This window comes from Kogia breviceps, chromosome 19 (genome assembly GCF_026419965.1).
Source record: "Kogia breviceps isolate mKogBre1 chromosome 19, mKogBre1 haplotype 1, whole genome shotgun sequence".
NCBI lineage: Eukaryota > Metazoa > Chordata > Mammalia > Artiodactyla > Physeteridae > Kogia > Kogia breviceps.
Window position 1 is genome coordinate 2,155,024 of NC_081328.1, and position 22,088 is coordinate 2,177,111.

General features: G+C 47.5%; 1 protein-coding gene across 15 annotated transcripts in view; it reads left to right on the forward strand.

The window, feature by feature from the left end:
- The window catches only part of SPECC1 (sperm antigen with calponin homology and coiled-coil domains 1), a 219,867-nt gene that overhangs the window by 78,542 nt on the left and 119,237 nt on the right, over positions 1–22,088 (forward strand). For 14 of the 15 annotated variants that reach the window (XM_067021731.1, XM_067021735.1, XM_067021736.1 and 11 more), the window contains one exon: positions 2,189–2,324. In XM_067021731.1, coding sequence (XP_066877832.1) covers positions 2,189–2,324 — 136 coding nt within the window. Of the gene's footprint in view, positions 1–2,188; positions 2,325–2,476; positions 2,889–22,088 lie in introns of all 15 variants that reach the window. The other variant, XM_067021741.1, reaches the window with a different exon arrangement.

The following is a 22,088-nucleotide window of genomic DNA, read 5'->3' on the forward strand; positions in this document are numbered from 1 at the left end:
AGATCTCGACTAGGATTGCTTGGCTAATGTTTAGACTTTTACCACCTTTTTAAAAATGTAGGCTGTGGGGAGTTAGTGTTTAAGGAGTAGAGTCTCAGTTTGGGAAGATGGAAAAGTTCTGGATGGTGGTGATGGCTGTACAACCATGTAATGTACTTAAGGCCACTGGACTGTACACTTGAAATGGTTAAAATGATAAATGTTATGTTATGTATATTTTACCACGATGAAAAATAACAACGAGGGGAAACCCTAGACGAGCAATTGGCAGGATGGCACCCATCCTCCTGTTTTCTTTCTCTTTTAGTGAGTCACAACATACTTACAAAACAGCATATGAAGTGCGTAAATCTTAGTCTTAGCTGTGCAGCGCACCGAATTTTTACGTCTGCTTATATCTGTGCCACCATCACCCAGGCAAGATGTAGAACATGCCAGCGCCCAAGAAGTTTCCTTCCCAGTCCGTAACTCCCCCGGAGGGAACCACTGTTTTTTTTTTTTTTTTTTTTTTTTTTTGCGGTATGTGGGCCTCTCACCGCCGTGGCCTCTCCCGCTGCGGAGCACAGGCTCCGGACGCGCAGGCGCAGCGGCCACGGCTCACGGGCCCAGCCGCTCCGCGGCACGTGGGATCTTCCCGGACCGGGACACGAACCCGCGTCCCCTGCATCGGCAGGCGGACTCTCAACCACTGCGCCGCCAGGGAAGCCCCGGGAACCACTGTTTTGACGTCTGTCACCATCATTAGGTTTTGTCCATTGTTGAGCTTCACTTACATGGAACCAGGCATAAGATACTCTTCTGTGTCTGGTTTCTTTCCCTTATAGCATAATGAATGTGAGACCCACCCATTCGTTACTGTCTCGGTAACTCTTTTTTTAAAATTGCCGCGTGGTTTCCATTGTATTCTGTATCACCATGTAATTTACCCCTTCTGCTGAAGAACATTCGGGTTGTTCTAGGTTTGGCTGTAGTAAATGAAGCTGCTATGAACATTCTTTTGAGGAGCCTGTGTAGAGCTTGAGTGTGTTTGCTGAATCACAGGGTGCAAATATCTGGCTTTAGTGAATCCTCCCTGTTTTCCAAAGCGGTGACCAGTTTACACTCCCATCAGCAGACGGGGAGTGTTCCAGTTGCTTCCCAGCTGCACCAGCGCTTGGTATTTCTCTTCTCTTTCAAGTCGTTCTGAGGGGTATGTTGCAACACCCTGAAATCTACATGCTGCAAAGGTGGACATGCTTATTTGCATTGTGCAAATGTCTAGACCCCTAACCTCCAGTATGTGACCCCAGAGCCAGCAAAGTGGGCTGCAGCAGGGCCCTTGGCTGGTGTGGTGGACCAGGCTGCTGCTTCCACATCCCGGTTGACTTGAGGGCGTTTTCACGCTGGTTCCCACGATGTCAGGTGCATTTGTGGTGGCATCTGCCTGCCTGCCTCCATCTTCTGGAACGATTAGTGTTCTTTAGCGGAGACTCACACTGGTTGAGAGAACTTATTTGTGGGTTTTCTCTTTCACCTTGAGCGTAATTTACCTGGGCCAGAGTGTGAGCTCATTTCGGGGCGGGCACCCCCCCTTACACTTCAATACCTCTTAACAAATATCTGTTCTGCACCTCCCATGCCAGGGAAGAAGGTAGAAAAGGAGCCGAGGGTCCCTAACAGCCTCCTTCTGGCCTCCAAAAAAGTCCTCTGCTCCCTTCGTTGGCGGTGTGTGTTTGGGGGCATGGGAGTGCTTGGGGTGAGCACGCGTAGATGTTCAGATCTTTGTATCTCTCCCCCCTGCTTCCTCCAGACGTACGTTTTTGTGCTACTTTTTATTGTCTTTGAATTTCTTGTGCGTTGCCCTATCCTGACGTCTGTGTACCATACGGTTCTTTCTCCATCAGTTCCCAGGCTTATAACTTTTTTTAAAGAAGCCTCATCATTTGACGTGTGAATGATGGGTGGTAACCACCCCGCAACCTTATACCGGCCTCTGAGACAGTGATGGAGGATCACACTGTGACCTGTAAGGGCATCGCGGGTTTGTCTGCTTTGCGCTTTTCCCTCCGTGCCTTCCTGCTACCCACGGTGCCATCGCTGCCCCCAGCTGCTGGGCAGGTGGGCCTGCTCGGAGCTTTCCCGGTTTGTAGCGCTCCAGCCCCCAAACGCGTCTCTTCACCTTCTCTCTCTCCGCCCACCTCTCTCGCAGCTCAAGCGGGCCAGCAGCGAGGACACGCTCAACAAGCCAGGAGGTGCCGCCGCTGCTGGGGCAGCTCGGCTGAAAAAGACGTCCACGTCCGGGGCCGTCTCCGAACTTGCCGAGAGCCGCCTGAGGGGCCCCCCAGGTAGGAGGGCCCGAGGGGGGGGCTCAGGGGGGAGGGGCTCAGGCGGGTGGAGGGGGGGACAGGTGGGAGGGACCCAGGTCGAAGGGACCCAGGCGGGCCTTTTCTTGTCCATTTGAAAGCACCTCGGGCGTTCATGCCTCCTTCCCCGTCAGATGGTCAGATGCGTACCGAGCACTGACTCTGAGTGAGGAACTGGTTCGGGCGACCACATCCCACAGCAGGAGATGGGATCATCCGCAAAAGGAAACAGAGAGGCGGTGGGGAGCCCTGCGCTTCCCCCGGGCCTCTGGGTGGCCAGCATCCAGCACGCGTTGCGTCCCCGGAGACCCAGGCAGGGCGGCGCAGGCTCCGGGGCTGTCCTGGCGGCTCCGCGGTGCCCCGCGTGTCCGACGGGTGAGTCAGTGCCTACGTCCCTGGCAGGGGCAGGGGCACAGCACCCGTCCTGGGCCCTATGGAAGCCGGGAAGATCCTCTCGGAAGGCTGCTCGGACCCTGTAGATACCAGTGACCTCGGGAACCCCTGCGCTTCATCAGCGTTACTAGTTCTTTTTGAGAAACCGAAAAGGTTGGTTTTGGTTTTTTTTTAAGTTTTAAAAATATTGATTTATTAATTCTTCTAAAAATAACAGAAATAAAATAAACCCATTACATGTTAACATAATTACCGTATCTTTATGAAGAAATTTCAAGAACAAAAAATAATATTGAGAAAAATGGCCTTTTATTTCTTTGCATATCTTTTTGGTTAGAATTTTATTTTTTTAGACAGCAGGTTCTTATTAGTTATCTATTTTATACATATTAGTGTATATATGTCAGTCCCAATCTCCCAGTTCACCCCACCACCACCAACCCCCCTCCACTTTCCCCCCTTGCTGTCCATACATTTGTTCTTTACATCTGTGTCTCTATTTCTGCCCTGCAAACCGGTTCATCTGTACCATTTTTCTACGTTCCACATATGTGCATTAATATACGATATTTGTTTTTCTCTTTCTGACTTACTTCACTCTGTATGACAGTCTCTAGATCCATCCACATCTCTACAAATGACCCAATTTTGTTCCTTTTTATGGCTGAGTAATATTCCATTGTATACATGTACCACGTCTTCTTTATCCATTCGTCTGTCGATGGGCATTTAGGTTGCTTCCATGACCCGGCTATTGTAAATAGAGCTGCAGTGAACATTGGGGTGCATGTGTCTTTTTGAATTCTGGTTTTCTCTGGGTACATGCCCAGTAGTGAGATTGCTGGGTCACATGGTAGTTCTATTTTTAGTTTTTTAGGAACCTCCATACTGCTCTGCATAGTGGCTGTATCAATTTACATTCCCACCAACAGTGCAAGAGGGTTCCCTTTTCTCCACACCCTCTCCAGCATTTGTTGTTTGTAGATTTTTGATGATGGCCATTCTAACTGGTGTGAGGTGACACCTCATTGTAGTTTTGATTTGCATTTCTCTAATAATTAGTGATGTTGAGCAGCTTTTCATGTACCTCTTGGCCATCTGTATGTCTTCTTTGGAGAAATGTCTATTTAGGTCTTCTGCCCATTTTTGGATAATATTGAGCTGCATGAGCTGTTTATATATTTTGGAGATTAATCCTTTGTCCCTTGATTCGTTGGCAAATATTTTCTCCCATTCTGAGGGTTGTCTTTCTGTCTTGTTTGTAGTTTCCTTTGCTTTGCAAAAGCTTTGAAGTGTCATTAGGTCCCATTTGTTTATTTTTGTTTTTATTTCCATTACTCTAGGAAGTGGGTCAAAAAAGATCTTGCTGTGATTTATGTCAAAGAATGTTCTTCCTATGTTTTCCTCTAAGAGTTTTATAGTGTCCGGTCTTAACATTTAGGTCTCTAATCCATTTTGAGTTTATTTTTGTGTATGGTGTGAGGGAGTGTTCTAATTTCATTCTTTCGAAAAGGTTTTTTTTAAACCATTATATTTGAGTCCAGAGTATAGGAAACTTAAAACATCAGAGAATGGATTTCATTTTCTTTTGCAGCACATAGATAAGAAAGCTAAGCTTTCCGTGGTCTAACTCACAATGCAGCTCAATTAATAATAGTAATGTACTGCTCAATTGTCTAAGGTGGGAACACAGCTGAAATATGACATTACTTATTTGTAACAGGAGGTGAATGGTAGGCTGCTTGTGATTTTTGCACTTTTACATAAAATATCACAATCCAGATTAGCTTTCCAAAGGTGTATTTTAATTTATTTAGTTTTCAAAAAGTTGAATCTGTGAAGAATATATGTGGCTTTTTTTTTCTAGGATGCAGGGGAATGGCCTTGTGTTTCTACGTAATGGTTTTACTATTTTAAAACTTGACACTTCATTATATTTTTTAAATTTTATTTATTAATTTTCTTTTATTATTTTTTTGGCTGCATTGGGTCTTAATTGCGGCACGCGGGATCTTCCCTGAGGCACGCGGGATCTTTCTTTGCAGTGCCCGGGCTCTTCATCGTGGCGCGTGGGCTTCTCTCTAGTTGTGGCGTGCAGGTTTTTCTCTCTCTGGTTGTGGTGCGTGGGCTCTGTAAGTTTGTGGCACTTGGGCTCTCTAGCTGTGGTGCGTGAGCTCTGTAGTTTGCGACACTTGGGCTCTCTAGTTGTGGCGCATGGGCTTAGTTGCCCCGCAGCATGTGGGTCTTAGTTCCACCACCAGGGATTGAACCTGTGTCCCCTGCATTGGAAGGAGGATTCTTAACCACTGGAACGCCACGGAAGTCCCCCACATTTGGTTTGTAAAATACAACATATGAAAGTACAACTTATTTTCATCAAGGTAGCCTAAGACTGATTCTCAAAGTTAACAAAGGGACTTCCCTGGTGGTGCAGTGGTTAAGAATCTGCCTGCCAATGCAGGGGACATGGGTTCGAGCCCTGGTCCAGGAAGATCCCACGTGCCCTGAAGCAGCTAAGTCTATGCGCCACAACTACCGAGCCTGCGCTCTAGAGCCCACGAGCCGCAACTACTGAAGCCCACGTGCATATAGCCCGTGCTCTGCAACAAGAGAAGCCCCAGCTCGCTGCAACTAGAGAAAGCCCGCAGGCAGCAACGAAGACCCAACACAGCCAAAAAAAAAAAAAAAAAAGATTAAATTTAGTCAGTATACTATGTTAAATAAAGCTGTCTACATTATTCTATGAATTCGTTGTCATCACAATTAAAATATCAGTGGGAATTTGAGAGTAGAAACACTGATAAAATGATACTGGGTTTATCTAAAACAGGGGTTCTCAACTGCGGGCGATTTTGCCCTGCACCCCAACCCACGGAACGAGAGGCAAAGTCTGCAGACATTTTTTTGCTTGTCATCACTAGAGGGGGTGATGCTGACATCTAGTGGCTAGAGATCAGAGGTGCTGCTAAATAGCCTACAAAGCGCAGGACTTCCTGCCCCAAATATCAGTGGTGCCGCTGTTGATAAACGCTGATCTAGAAGAAGAAATACTCTGGAATAACCAGGAAATTTCTGAAAAATTAGTGATCGAGGGACTAACGTCTTCAGTGGAACAGTGGAGACAGTCCCGAATACACTGGAGGATTTCATGTAGGATAAAGGCGGCATTTATATCAAGACGGATAATTCACTCAAAAATAATAACTGATTGGATTTTTAGGAAAAAATAAAGCTGGATCCCTATCTCCTCTCATCAAAACAAATTCCAAGTGAATTAGAGATTAAATTTTAAAAAGTGAAACCATGAAAGTACAAAGAGAAAACATGAGAGAAATCAACTTGTAGGGCCTTTCTAAGTAGGAACAAACACAGAAGCCATAGAGGAAATGGTGAAAAATCACATAAGTATTAAACACTCCTTCGTAAAAAGAGGAAATTATTTGCAAAACATGTGACGAAGGGGGCTTATTTACAAAGAGTTTGTATAAATCAATAAGAAAGAGAAAAATAGTAAAACAAGAAAAAAGAGTAGTTCACATAAAATGGAAATACAGACAGCCACTAGAAAGATGCCAAGTCTCACTTAGAGGTAAAGGAATGTAAATCGGAGCAATAATTACGATATACAATTTCCCCTAACAGATTAATAAAAATCAAAGTGATTGAGGGAATGCCCTGGCGGTCCAGTGGTTAGGACTCCGCGCTTCCACTGAACGGGGCACGGGTTTGATCCCTGGTCGGGGAACTGAGATCCCACATTCTGTGCGGCACGGCCAAAATAAGTTAACAAAACAAAACAAAACATTAAAATGATTGATAATTTCTGATGTTATTAAGGGTGAAAGGAACCACACCACATACAGCTGATGACAAGGATAATCTGGTGAAATCTATCTACATTTGAAATACATCTAATCTTTCACCAAGGATCTCTACCGCTTCGCATTTAGCATTACTGATATACTTGAAAAAGGATGCCGCTATATGTGGACAAGATGTTCAGTTGTGGCATTATTGTTAACAGTAAAATACTGGAAATACCTAAGTGTGTATCAGCCCAGCGCTGATTGCAGAATGAGATTTTGGTACAGCAGAACAGTATGCAGCCATGGAAACTGACACAGATTCGTCTGTACGGACAGGGAAAGATCATTACTAAGTGGGGAAAATAACATGGTGCATCTAGTCTGACCTCATTTGTTTTGATTTTTAAATAGATGTTAATGTAATTTTTGAAATCGTAATTATTTTTCTGGGAAGATGTAGGGATGTTATCTTTGAGGAGAGTTACCAGAATTGAAAGTGGTTGGGGAGGGACTTGCCTGGTGGCGCAGTGGTTAAGAATCCGCCTGCCAGTGCAGGGGACATGGGTTTGAGCCCTGGTCCAGGAAGATCCCACACGCCGCGGAGCAGCTAAGCCCGTGCACCACAACTACTGAGCCTGTGCTCTACTAGAGCCTGCGAGCCACAGCTACTGAAGCCCGCGCACCTAGATCCTGTGCTTCGCAACAAGAGAAGCCACCGCAATGAGAATCCCACGCACCATGTCAAAGAGTAGCCCCCGCCTGCCACAACCAGAGAAAGCCCGCGCACAGCAACGAAGACCCAACGCAGCCAAAAATAAATAATAAAAAAAAAAGACACACAAAAAAGAAGTGGTGGAGGAAGGAGACTTTTCATGTTAGATATTTCTCTACTGTTTAAAAATTTTAAAAACACATGCAGACATTGCTTTAAAAAATTTAAAACAGAGTAAATACAAATCATAACCTAATTATTTTTTTTCCTTAGCCAAACCTGCTTTTTAGTGTGTCTTAACTATTCATTGGTAAGTTATTTAACTGTTTGATCCCAGCACGTGCTCCCTTTGTTCAGGATTCTAGAGAAAGACCTCGGTTTTACTGGTTCCCACACCCCACGGGCTTTAGTTTCCTTACTTGTTCCCTTGAGGAAATACCTACAGACCTACGGCTCGGTGATGTCACAGCAAAGGTCTGTGAACGCTTTGTAAACCGTAACGGGCTATTGGAATGTAAGATGCACTTCTAGTCCTATAGTTATCATTCAAATTCAGTTTGCCGTCTACTTGATTGTAATGAAATTATATCCTTTGAACTTCCCGAGTTGAATTAGAAAATTGCATTTGTCTCTGGAGCAAACGTTAAGGTTGTCCTTAACATTTTCATATCAGCTTTTGGACAGCTGGCACTTCTGTACATTGTCATGTATCCCCCAAAGTGCCTCGTTCCTGGTGAATCTGGACCTGTACATCAGGCGATGAGCCCACTGTTAGAAGCAATGGCTGGTGTGGCCCTGCCCGTTAGCCAGTGTGTCTCTGTTGCAGGTGCCAGCACCCCTGCAATTATGCAGTCGTGTTAGTTGGTGGTGTGAATATCGGATCACACTTTGTCTTTATTTTACGAGCACGAAAACCAGGGGAACGAGAGTGTTGGTACTAGTAATAAGTGTGGGTTTTTAAATCTCAGTCCTGTTGAGTCAAAGAGGGAGGTGATTTAGTGTGTTAGAAACGGCAACTCACTGGACTCACAGCTATTCTGTATAGATTCAGCTGTGAAGAATAATATAAAACTAAAGAAAACCAGGAAAATGCTAGCAGTATGTAGTTGATTTCCTCTTGAAAGATGTAATTATAAATTATTTATAGACCTTAGGGGACAGAAATCTTTTTATGGCCCTGAAGTCTTAGTTTTTGAACTTTTGGCTTTAGGACTTTTTTTTTTTTTTTTTGTAATGCATGGTATGGTATAATCTGTGTTTTCTTTCAAATATATTAAATTTGGAAGGGATCTCATTGTGAAATTATGATACAGTGTTGTGGTTTTAAACTCACAGTGGTTAAACCTGTGATCAGCCTGTATTGCACCCTTTCCTGGGAATTGATCTGTCCTCAAGGAGGAGCCCTCAAACGTAGAACAGGAGAAAATGCTCACTCTTTACGTAATAATGATTGTACGATTGCTCACGCTTGCATCTGTTGCTAACGTACAGTCCAACCCAGGTGCTGGGGGAACTGCGTGAAGGGGCTGGACTGTCTCCGGGTTCTGGTGTCCAGGCCCCAGCATCCCCGGGGCCCTGCCGCCGTCTGCAGTAACTGCAGCAGCCGCAGGGGTGTGGACGGGCGCTCGGGGTCCAGCCCCAGCTGGTGCCCCCGAGGTGCTGGCCTCATTCGTCCTCCCAGCAGCCTCCAGGAGAAGGCGGTGTTTCATCCAGATCAGGGGGCTTCAGAGAGGTCAAACGAGCGTGGCTTTGTGTCGCCCGCGCCCGCCCTGTTTCCACACTGAACACGGGCTCCTCCTAACTGATTCTCAATCAGTGTTAGAACATCTCTGCGGTACAGCCGGACACGCCTGCTTCTTCCTTCTCTTCCCCCGGTGCCCGTGGTGCAGACCTGGTCTTACCCGATGGGCGTGGAGCTTAGAGAATGGGGTGGCCCCTCGTGCTAGGCAGCTGTCCTCCCTGGTACCCCATAACCGCGCATCTCAGCCCCCGCGAGGTGCTGAGCGCCCCCCAAAGCTGCAAGGCGCTCCTGCCACTAGATGGCAGTCTCGTCCAAACACTGACCCCTGCGCTGGGAGTCCCCGCTCTGACCCGCCGTCCTCCTGGCATTCATGAGGTCAGCAGATATTCTGGAGTGCCTACTGTGTGCTCGGCACCGTCCTAGTCAAGAGAGGGACATCGGGGAGCAGGACATGGAGCTCCGTGAACAGACTTGGCTGCGGCCGAGTCGGGGAGGAGGACAGAGGGCGGGGGGCCGGGGACTGAGAGAAAGAGGGGTGAGTGACCCGACCTCCTTTTGGAAGGAGTACTTCGGCTGCCTGTGCAGACTGGACGAATGGACAGGGGAGACCAGATGAGAGGCTGTGGCCAGACCCTAGGAGAGAGACTTTTCAAGGCTCCATAATAGTCCGTCGTATGTAAACACGACGTTTTCCATATCCCTCCGCCATCGGACAGACCAGAAAGACCAGGCACGAGCTTTAACTTCAGGCGGTGTCTGGGGTGACCCCGGTGTGAGGAGGTTTTGAACTTGCTGCCGGTATTATCAAGTCCTGGGTTCTTAGGTGGTACCTGGTGGCTTCGTGGCCCTGTATTTCCCAGGGGTCATCAGGGCTTGGCGGCTTTCCGGGCTCCTCGCCGGGAACCCGTGGTCCGGAGGGGGGCGCTCTCCCTGCTCCTGCCGCCAGGAACACTGACGTCTCTGCCAAGCCTTTCCGTGCAGAAACGTGCTGCCTCTCCAGTTCTCTGAGTTTTCGTTTTTCCCTGATGTCTGCTTATTGCCCCCGTCCTCCCCCCTCCCCCTCCTCCTGCCCCCCGGCTCTTGCTCCGGTTCCTTCTGTTTGTTGAGTTTATGCCTAGTTTTATACTTTTCCTGCTTTCGTGGATGGGATTCCTTAGTCATTGTGTTTTCTTTCTTTTTCGTCTTTTTTAACATGGAAAACTTCATGAACTTGCATGTCATCCAACACGCTAGTCTTCTCTGTGTCCTTCCAAGTTTAGAATGTGCTGCTGAAGTGAGCATTTGTATTTTTTTAAATTAGATATTTTTGAACTATTTAACTCATAACTGACTCCTTCCCTTGCTGGTACTGATGGTTTTCAGTTGATTCTCATGTGTTTTCCAAGTGGAGGATTCTACCAGCTGCGAGAACAATGCCTTTTGTCTCCTCCATATCCCGGAGCTGTGTCCTTTCTCTCTCTGATTCCTGCTGTATCGTGAGTGAGACTCGAGTTGTGTTCAATGTTAGCGATGTCCTTGTTCTCATTTTACTGTGATTGCCCACTGTTTATTGGCAAGGTTCTGATCAGTGTAGTTAAGTAGCCTATGAAGGATCAGGGATTTGGGGTGATCTGTTAGGTTGTGGATTTGATGAAAATAATTTTCTGGCTCATTTTCATTGTTTTTATCAGTAAGGTATGAATTTTGTGTAGCACATTTTATTCTTTTTTTCTGCTAAGCCTTTTTCCCCCTGAGTTTATGTTAGTATTTTCTAATTTCTATCACTTCATGATTTTGAATGATTCTCAAAGATTTTTTTAAAAAGTAATGGTATTCAAAATTTTATATAAATTTTAATCAAAATATAAATTAAAGTCAATAAAATAGTTGAAAATGTATTTCACATGTTTTTTTTTTTTTAATTACCTTTAAGTTTGCAGTAATTGTAGATTCACATGCAGTAGCAAGGTATAAGATACCCTTGTCGCTTTTACCGGTTATCCCGAATGGTACCATTTTGCAAAATGCTAGTACAGTGTCACAACCGGAGAGCAACACTGACACAGTCTGGTTTTAGAGCATCTCCATCACCACCAGGATCCCTCCCGTGGTCCTTTTACTCGATCCCCACCCCCTCCTTAACCCCTGGCAACCACTAATCTGTTTTCCATTTCCATAGTTTTGCTATTTCAAGAATGTTATACAAATGGAATCATACAGTATGTAAGCTTTTGGGACTGTGTTTTTTTCATTCAGCATAATTCTCTGGATATTAATCCAGGTTGTTGTGTATATCAAAAGTTTATTCCTTTTTAATTTCTTCATAGTATTTCATGGTGTGGATGTACCACAGTTTATTTACCCACAAGTCTGGGTTGTGTCTAGTGTTTTGCTATCATGAATAAAGCTGTTACAAACATTATCATGAATAGAGCTGTACAGGTTTTTATGTGGACACTTTGTGGAAGCATTTCTCTGGGACAAATGCCCAGGAGTGCACTTGTTGGATTGTATGGCAGTTGCATGTTTAGTTTTTTAAGAAATTGCCAAAATGTGTTTCCGAGTGGCTGCACCATTTTATAGACACACCCGCACTGTGTGAGTGATCCAGTTTCTCCACAGCCGTGCTAATAGGTGTGTAGGGATAGTTCACTCTAGTTTTAATGTGCATTTCCCTGATGGCTAATGATGTTGAAGCACATCTTTTTTTTTTTTTTTTGCAACTTAAAAAAAATTTTATTTATTTAATTATTTATTTTTGGCTGTGTTGGGTCTTCGTTGCTGCGCGCGGGCTTTCTCTAGTTGCGGCGAGCGGGGGCTACTCTTCGTTGCTGTGTGCGGGCTTCTCATTGAGGTGGTTTCTCTTGTTGTGGAGCATGGGCTCTAGGCCCGTGGGCTTCAGTAGTTGTAGCACGCGGGTTCAGTGGTTGTGGCTCGTGGGCTCTAGAGCGCAGGCTCAGTAGTTGTGGCGCACGGGCTTAGTTGCTCCTGCAGCATGTGGGATCTTCCCGGACCAGGGCTCGAACCTGTGTCTCCTGCATTGGCAGGCGGATTCTTAACCACTGCGCCACCAGGGAAAACCCAACCTTATTCTTCTTTTCCAAAGTTGTTTTACCTAGTCTCGTTCCTTTGACTTTCTATATAAATTTAGAATTATCTCATCTATGTACACACAAGAAGTCTTCTGGGAATAGACATCTTTACTGTGTTGAGTCTTCCAATACACAAACATTTATTTAGATCTCCTTTGATTTCCTTCATCAGCATTTTATAGTTTTTAGCATACAAGTCCTGTACCTATTTTGCTAGATTTATTTCCTTTTTTTTAGCAGTTGTATTATCTTACTGTATTTCTAATTTTGGTGTTCATTGCTAGAATATTGAAATACAGTTGATTTTTTATGTTTATCTTGTATCTTGCAAACTTGCTGAACTCACTTATTAGTTGCCGGAGATTTTTTTTCCTTTATATTCCTTGGGATTTTCTATATAGACAATCATGTCATCTACAAGCAGGAACAGTTTTAATTCTTCATTTCTGACCTGTATGCCTTTTATTTCCCTTTCTTGCCTTGTTGTCTAGAAATTCCAACACTGTTGAATAAAAGTGCTGAGAGCGGACATACTTACCTTGTTCATAACCCTAGGGGGAAGGCATTCAATCTTCTACCATTAAGTTGGTTTTTTGTACATGCTCTTTATCAAGCTGAGGAATTTCCCTTCTATGCTAATTTTTGTAAGATTTTTTTTTTTCTGAGGAATTTCCCTCTATTCCAACGTTTATCATGAACGGAAGGTGGAAAGTGGACCAGCTGACAGTCAACGTATACACCAGCTAGATTTCCTTTTTTTTTTTTTTTTTTTTTTTTTTTTTCGGTATGCGGGCCTCTCACCGCTGTGGCCTCTCCCGTCCATGGCTCATGGGCCCAGCCGCTCCGCGGCATGTGGGACCCTCCCGGACAGGGGCACGAACCCATGTCTCCTGCATCGGCAGGCGGATTCTCAATCACCGCGCCACCAGGGAAGCCCTAGATTTCCTTTTTAAAATGTGGACGGTTGGGAGAGCGTTTTGTGAACCACTCGTTAAGAAAAGGGAGAGTGGAATTTTTAATGTTTTGATTTATACCCTTTCTTGTATGAAAGAATTTAAGAAGTTTTACAGAGGTAAATGCAAGAAAATAAAAATATAAAAATGTGGGGGGGGGGAATAGAAAAACCAAAAGCTAGAAGGAAAGTGCGTGGTTGCTAGTTTGGCGAGGAGTTTCTAGAAGCCAGAGGGGAGAGGGAAACCTGATTCATGATGAGAAGGTGAGAAGAGGCCAGCTACTGATGAAACACGCAAGCTTCCTGGGACTGAAATGTACAAAAATCAAGTCTCCTTTAGGTATCTGAAAGGAACAAGGGATCGATTTTCTAAAGTCGGCAAAGGCATCTTATAAAGCAAAACTTATATGTCTGAACACCCCACTAGCACCCCTAGGTAACAGTTCTCTCCTTTATTATTCTTTTAAACAATTCATACATTTACTCTCTCTCTGCAGTATTCAGTCAGAAACACAGCATTACTGTCAGATTTCGGTGAATGTAAACCAGGTGAGAGTATTGGGTCACGTGCCAGAGTGACAGCACAGCAGTAGACTTCAGGGATGGAGATGCGATACTATTGACGGTAACGTGTTTGTGTTGACAGCTGGGGTCTGCTAGCTGACGTGTCCAGGATGCCTGTGGGTGAGCTTGGCAGGGGCCGCCGTAGAGCTCAGTGTGACTGCAGTACAGTGGGTGGAGGTCGAGGACATTTCCCACTGCAACTGCCCTTCCCGGGAGAGCACGGTGACTAATGGCCTTTAATAAGGTCAGCTTCTGGACCGAGGGATGGAATGATTCGTTCTTCTAGCAGGACGATCGTGGGTGTTGCCCCCTGAGTGAGCGTGAGCCGGGTCCTGGCCAGAACCACGTGGCCTGGCGCCCGTGCCCCAGGCTTCTTTATGGAAGCGGAGAGAAGGGAAGGAAACAGCGGGTCCCACTGTGGAATGAGTTTTATGTTCCAGAAGAAAGTTCTGCTTTTCTGGTTCTGGGTAACCGTCACGATGGATGGAAGGTAAGCCGGAGGTCTTTCCACTGAATTCATGGAACATTCAAGTTCCAGGCCCTGAACTTGGCCATGACCTTCTGAAATTCACATCGCTCTCTGGAAAACATGACCAGACCCGCTCCCTCGCGCCGCTTTTCCTGGCTGCCAGGCACAGTAGATTCTCAGTGCTCTGTTCTCTCTTCCTGAAAGTTTGTTTGGATGATTAAGCTTGCCATTGAATTGTACTTGTCTGCGTATTGGTTTCCGCATCCAGACGTAGGTGGGTACTGAGGAAGGCGTTTTTCCTAAGCAAATTACAGTACAGATGGTGTAGACGCGGGTCCTGTTGATACGTGCCGCCCCCCTCCCTCAACTGAACCTTGTTCAGATCTTCTTAAACGCTCTTGGAGGGGATATTTATCCTCATTCGATCAATTCCAAAAGACAGCCCAGCCGAGGTGGCTTTACGCTGTGGGCGTTCGTTTCGGAACCTGAACGCAAGAGACTGATAGTAAAGGACGTCAACATAGATTTGATCATCTGAGTGCAGAGTACGAAAGTCAGGAACTGTTTGCGGGGTTGGTGGCCGAGGGTCCGACAGGGAGGCCTGCCGGCGGCAGGAGGGCCGGAGGAAAAGGGGCGGAGGGGGGTGCAGACGCGGTTTGCTTCCGCCTTCCCGCCGCGCCCCCGCTGTGTGGCCGGAAGCAAGCGGACCCCCCAGCAACGCCGCCCACTCGTGGAGCAGCCGCGTCCGTGGGCTTTCAAACCAAAGCAGGTGGAGAGGGTCCGTCTGCCGTCTGCCTCGTTCTCGGTGCAGTCTTCCGAGTTAACACATCCTGGCTCCCGGCCACCCCCGGGGCTCCTTTTGGGCCCTTGCAAACCATTCCTTTAAAAGTCGGTTCTATCAGACTCTGGTCGTCGGTCAGGTAAAATTTTGAAATCGTGTTCATTTCTTGAACCGGTCACAGAACCATATGGCTCACAACGTGAGGGGTCCAGTGAAAAGCTTTGTCTGCCTCGTGCAGCACTGTCCGGCCCTCCGCTGGCCTCTAGAGATTCCCAGTGCGCGCAGAAGCAGGTGGGCGTCCTCTTGGTGGCGGGGAGGGTCACACGCTCCGCGCGGTGAGCCCCGGAACCCAGCCCGCACCCTCCCTCGCGAGCGGTGTGCTGCGCTCCTCTGCAGCCTGTCCCTCCTCTCTCTGTGCCTATGAGGGCCGTGCGTGACCTTGTTCAAAGTTGTCTCCGCTTCTGGGGTCCTCATGTCCCTGGGCCAGGAGATTTACACTCCTTAGGCGGTTCTCTTGGGCCTGAGTTTCCTCTCACTAAGGTTTGGTCTGCCCTCTGCAGGGCAAAACCATTGGGGGGGGGGGGGCAGGTGTGTGCGGGAAGACAGGAGAAGGGGCAGAGCTTCTGCCCTTAATTGTTTTCAGCAAACCTCAGCTCCTTTCCAGGATTAGCTTTCCAGGGCGTGTTCTTACGGGCTTCTGCCACCTTCGTAGTCAGGCAAGGCTCTGCGTCCTGTCCGTCGCTTTTGCGCAAGTCCTCGACTTTGCCTGGGTCAGCGTCACACTGATTGCTTAGGGATCGGTGTCCTTACTCACTGTGGGATGAGACTCTCCCATCTGGAGGAGCATCGCGTGTTTCGTTATAGCTGTAAGAGGAAGCTAACCCCACCCATCTCGGGAAGTGGGGAGCACAAAAGGCAAACGGCCTTTGTCAGGAACCAAGGACAGAGCCTAAAATGTAGATATCTTTATAAAACGTGCTCTTCCTCTCGAACCACCCTCCGTAACAGCATCCCCGAGTTAGGGATTACGGCAATTAAACAAAATCCACCTGCTTTGGGCTCTGGGCCGTCTCGACGAGGCTTTTCCAGCTCTGCTTTCCTAAGATGATACGCTTTTTTCTTCCTTGCACTTTGTCAACAATTCCTTTTTTCAGTCAAAGTTCAAGTTTTCCTCTTTGGTTCCAAGCAGTAGAACTAGGGCCAGGTTTTGACTGAATATGTGGAAGAATGTTCCAGCAGCCGCAGGAGTGCAGGGAAGCGTGCTGCCCCAGGAAACAAAGAGCCCCCGGGGCTGTCGGCGGGGAGGTTTCGGTCTACGCCGAGCTCCTTGCTGGAGGTGTTGGAGGCCTGTGGGATCAGACCCTCACCGGCGCCCTTCCCAGCCCTCGAGGGGTTGCTCCGAAGCTCAGAGGCCTCCTCCTCCGCGTCTTCTCTTGTCTCCTTCCGCGTGGGAGGCACTGCTCCAGCCCCTCGGACCACCAGATCCCTGGTGACTCCAAACCCGCATCTCTGGCCCAGCGCGCACCTGCCTTCCGGAGACGCTCCTCCCGCTGCCCACGGCGTCTCCAGGATGTTCTGCGCGCGTTGTGTCCGTCCGTTCGTTCCTGCAGCAGATGTGTCCGCCGAGTCCCGGGCGTCTTCCCAGGTGCCGGGGACGCAGGCTCGAGCGAGACAACGGAAGGCCCGGCTCTGCTGGGTCTCACACCGCGTTCGTGTGGGACCCCTCTGACTGCACTCGTTTCCCTGCTCCCTCTGGCAGCCGCCTCCTGCCGACTGCAGCGCTCTCCCGACACCCAGACCAGCTCTCCTGTCACCCGCCCGCCGCCTTTCCTTCAGCCTGTGATTGCGTTTGTCGCCACGTCTGCCCACTTCTCTTCATTTCCTCTGCGTTCCCCTGACCCCACCTGGTACAGCGTGTCTCACCTAAGGCACAGAGGCCTCCTGGCTGAAGTCGGGCTGCTGGTGATGTTTGCGCCACCCTCCTGTCCTGAGCGACTGGGACCAGTTTGGGTCAATTCATTGACAAAGTTGGTTAACTTGGGGAATCCTAAAAAATGAAAGATATGCTTTAAACATTTTATTTTCACCTAAAATGTTCAAGTGCTTTCATTCACCGATGTCCAGTTACAGAGTCAAGGTATTCTCCTGGAGCGCGCCCGTCGGTGGGAACCCTTTGGCATCTTCCCACACCTGTAACGTGCCTTCCTTGATTTCCAGCTTTAGACGGGAGCGAGAACTTAGGTGCTTCCGAAGAAGATTGGCTGCAGAATCCTTTCACGTGTTTGCTAATATGGTCCCCTCATCATTTAGAGCTACTCTGGGCATTTTTTAAATTGAAGTAGAGTTGATTTACAATGTTGTGTTAGTTTCAGGTGTAGAGCAAAGCGATTCAGTTTTATATATATATATATATATATTTATATGTAACATGTGTTTTCAGATTCTTTTCCATTATGGTTTATTACAAGATGTTGGATACAGTTCCCTGTGCCGTACAGTAGGACCTTATTTACCTCTTTTTTTTTTTTGCGGTACGCGGGCCTCTCACCGCCGTGGCCTCTCCCGTTGCGGAGCACAGGCTCCGGACGCGCAGGCGCAGCGGCCACGGCTCACGGGCCCAGCCGCCCCGCGGCATTGTGGGATTTTCCCGGACCAGGGCACGAACCCGCGTCCCCCGCACCGGCAGGCGGACTCTCAGCCGCCGCGCCACCAGGGAAGCCCCTCCCCTTTTAAAGATACGCTGCTGCGTTTGTCTTTCTGTTCAGACCTCCCCGCGTCCTGCCCTGCACGGCTCCTCTTTCCTGCCTCTTCCTTCTCTGCTGCTTCCAGCGGACTGCGCGCGGGACCTGCTGACAGCACCCTCGGGAACAAGCCCGTCCCAAGCGTGGCTGGGGCCTCTCTCTCCCCTTTATCTCATCTTCCTCAAAGCCGGTCTCTTTCTAGCCTTTATTCCCGGCATTGAGGCACCCCCAGGCTTCAGTCTTGCTAATTGATTTGGAGTAACGACGGGGCTCTTTTTAGTTCAGAAATAATTCATAGAGTCTTGAAGGCTCATCCGTTTATCTCCCTTTACTTACTAAAAAAAAAAAACCCAGCTTTATCGAAGTGTAATTTACCTATCACTAAATTCATCCATTTAAGATGTACAAGCCAAAGAGTTTTAGTCAGTTTATCAAGTTACAACCATCCACCACGACGGCGCTTTAGAACATTTCTGTCAACCGAAAAGATGCCTTGTGTTGACTCCAGTCAATTCCTGTTTCACGCAGCTCCAGGCAACCACAGACCTGCTTTCTGTCCCTACAGATGGGCCCTCGACGTTTCCTGCCACCTTTTTGTCGTTGGAGTGTTTCTCAGACCAATATATGTGCTGTTTGCCTGAGGAGCTTTTCTTCTGATTCAGTTACTAGACTTCGTGTGTTACTCTCTCTTTGACTCTTTCTCCCAGCGTTTACGTTTCTCTTGGTTTTCTTTGTGCGAACCTCGTTGGCCTTGGACTTATTAGGAAAGTTGAGGTCTCCCCCCTCCTTTAGAAGATGGCAAACTCGGAGAGTGTCACGTACAACACAGGTGCTGAATATTATTGATTGAATAAAGCAGCCTAAGCCCTATGCTCCTGGGACTTCCAGAAATCACTGCGGGGAACACGGCCCCCTTTGTGCTCCTAGACTTGGAAACTTCGGGAAAAACTCACGTTACACCCATATGTAGGTAGCTATTTGGTCTAGGCTTGTCTCTCACATATAACGTGAACTTCAGAATCTGAAGGCCAGTGATGAGTTTTTATTATTTATAGGAAGCTCCAAGGGGAGGCGATGGGTAGATAATAAGGCTCTTGTAGGCTCAGGGCGTGGTCTGGACGTGGTCACCTAATGAGTCAGTGGCTGAGAGGAGAACAGACAATGGGCAGTTTTATCCTACAGGGGTCTGTAGTGCTAATGACCATTATCTCAATCTGCCTTCCTTTACCCCATAGCGATGTTATTTATATTTAAGTTAATCCCTGTTGGAGATTTTAAAAATGTGTTTTCTCCAATTCAGGAAGGGTTTTCAAGATTTTCTCCCATAGTTTACAGTTACTTATTACAAGAAACTATTTGCTTTTCTGAATCCTGAAAGAGTCGCTTCTCTTTGAAGATTCTGGGGCCAGCTTCTCCTGAAGGCAAAGAGGTAGAGAAAGAAAGAACAAGTGCTTTTCAGGCAACAGGCCTGAATTGAACTCTGGCTCATTCCTTTTTATCTCTACGTCCTTGGGCAAGATAGCAAATCTCTCTGAACCTGAGTGCCTTATGGAGAAAAAGGAGAGCTACCAGGTCAGATCGCATCTGACTCAGCTGCACTTCAACACTGAGGAAGTGTGCCATGTTGTATTAACAGAACAGAAGGTCGGTGACTCAAAGGAGGTTTACCTTGGGGACACAGTGATGTCGTGGGAGAACCAGTTCTCTCTTTCTCATCTACCCTCCTGGCCACGTCCCTTCGCCGTCTTGATGGACGTGGCCGCTGTAGCACTGGCGACTGCAAGCTGGGAGGACCCAGCCCCATGGAAGAAGAGGGCCTTCTTCCACTGTGTCCCCTTAAGGGCAAGAAAGCGTTCCCGGACTCTCCCACCAGGCCTCCCCCAGTCACTAGCAAGGAAAATGGAATCACCACGATTGGCTTAGTCCGTGTACTTAAGATTCATACCTGAGCTAAGAACAGTGTGACCTTCTATCAGCCTCATGTTCCATGGAGCTCATTAGCAAAGAAGAAGGAAATGGCTGATGGACAGGTGGTCCCCAGTGACTGTTTTCCCTGTTTTGTGGTGTTACTTTAAGCCCGAGGTAGTTATTTGGATCATGATTTTTGTTAAAGGAATAGCCTTTGCTTTTTAAAGAGGTTTCAGGTTTATTAAAAAAAATGAGTGGAAAGTATAGAAAGTTCCCATATACCCCCTCCGCACCCCCCTCTGTTTCCCCCTTTATTTTTGTTTATTTTTTGCGGTACGCGGGCGTCTCACTGTTGTGGCCTCTCCCGTTGCGGAGCACAGGCTCCGGACGCGCAGGCGCAGCGGCCACGGCTCACGGGCCCAGCCGCTCCGCGGCACGTGGGATCCTCCCGGACCGGGGCACGAACCCGCGTCCCCTGCATCGGCAGGCGGACTCTCAACCGCTGCGCCACCAGGGAAGCCCGGATTATGATTTTTTTAAAAAAATCTTGGTATAACTGGAAATTTGAACTCTGATTAGCTATTTGATAAGAAGTTACTGTCAATTTTTTCAGTAGGGATAATAGAATTGTTGTTTTTCTAAAAATAGTCCTTATCTTTAGAAACACAAACTGAAATATTTACCAATGAAATAGGATGTCTGGGATTGCTTCAAAATAACTGAGGATGGGGGAGAAGTGGGTGATGGTATTTGAAACAAGATTGACCATGAATTGATAATTGGGCTGATAGGTACATAGAATATCTTTATAATATTTCTTTCTACTTCTGCATGTTTGAAGTTTTTCATAATAAATGTTTAAAATTAAAGTTCGAGGTCATGTTGTTAAAAATCAGTGCCCTCGGGCTTCCCTGGTGGCGCAGTGGTTGAGAGCCCGCCTGCCGATGTAGGGGACGCGGGTTCGTGCCCCGGTCCGGGAAGATCCCACGTGCCGCGGAGCGGCTGGGCCCGTGAGCCGTGGCCGCTGCGCCTGCGCGTCCGGAGCCTGTGCTCCGCAACGGGAGAGGCCACAACAGTGAGAGGCCCGCGTACCGCAAAAAAAAAAAAGAAAAAAAAAATCAGTGACCTCGTAGGTGTTTAGTAAAAATTTCAACCTGTCTTGTAGCACCACCTTCAGATTAAGCTCAGCCCTTAATGGTATTACGTATGTTCAATAATTGTACATGTACCAGATTAATAATTATTTAAAGGATCTTCTTAGAAACTGAAGAACCTTTTGGTAATATAAGCCATTTTACCTAACATTGTTTAGAGAATATATGTGATTTTTTTCAAAGTGAATTTTTTTAAATTATGAAAGCAAAAAGCAGTACAGTGTGCACTACAGCAAAATAAAAAACATATGGAGAAGCAAAAAATAAACATAAAGGACATAAAAATCTTACCCACTCTGCTGAAAGAGAGCCACTCTTAATCAGAGCCGTGAGGTATAATTTTCCAAACCCTTTACTGCTTCTCTGTGTGTTTTTATCCAGGTGTTTTATGTTTGTATACAAATATACAAAAATTAAGAATTATGTCCTTAATATATGTACCGTTCTGCTTTATAACAACATGTCTGACACATTGTTTAGGGACTGTGTAGGACACCATTTTATGGCTGTGTCATAATTTATCTAACTAGGCCCCTGTGCTGAACACTGAAGGTTTTTCCCCAGCTTTTTGCTGTTACAAAAAGAAGGGAAACGATGGAGAGTTGTGAAGAGCACAGACTCTGGAGTTAAATGGCGTGAGTACCGCGTGCAGAAGGAAGTGGGCCCGCAGGCCTGGGGCGGCTCTTCTTACAGGGCTGGCGCTCGGCCGGCCTCTGGGAACCTGGATTTCGGGATGGTTTCCACCCCACACTGATGAGGGGGGCACTGTGCTTAAACTCTCTGTGCAAACACTGTGGTTTATGCTGAACTCCTGCTTTCCTTCTGGGTGTCTGGACTCCTGTTGGGTGCTAGGCAGAGGGTGCCTGTGTGGCCAGCCCCCAGTTAAACCCTCGGCCCTGGGTTTTTCTCTAGCGAGCTTTCTTCTTATGTAACATCACACTGGCGCTGTCACATCTTGTTGCTGGAGGCACGAAGCGCTCCCGCTCTGACACCACTGGGAGAAAGTTCTCGGAAGCCTGCATCTGGTTGCTCTGGCCTTGGCCCCATGCGCCCTTTCCGCTTCTCGTAGCCTTTTACTGTGGTGATCACAGCCAGGAGCACAACTCCGGGCCCTGCGGGTCCTTCCTGCCGGTGAATCGGCGAGCCGGCTGCCCCGGGGGACCCCGGACACAGGTGCAAATCTTGTCTCTGCCGCTTCACACCTGAGTAGCTCAGGCAACTTACTTACCCTCTTTGTCATTTCCTAATCGTTAATTTTTTTAATTTATTTTTTTGTTTGTTTGTTTTGCGGGACGTGGGCCTCTCACCAATGCGGCCTCTCCCGTTGCGGAGCACAGGCTCCGGACGCGCAGGCGCAGCGGCCACGGCTCACGGGCCCAGCCGCTCCGCGACATGTGGGATCTTCCCGGACCGGGGCACGAACCCGTGTCCCCCGCATCGGCAGGCGGACTCTC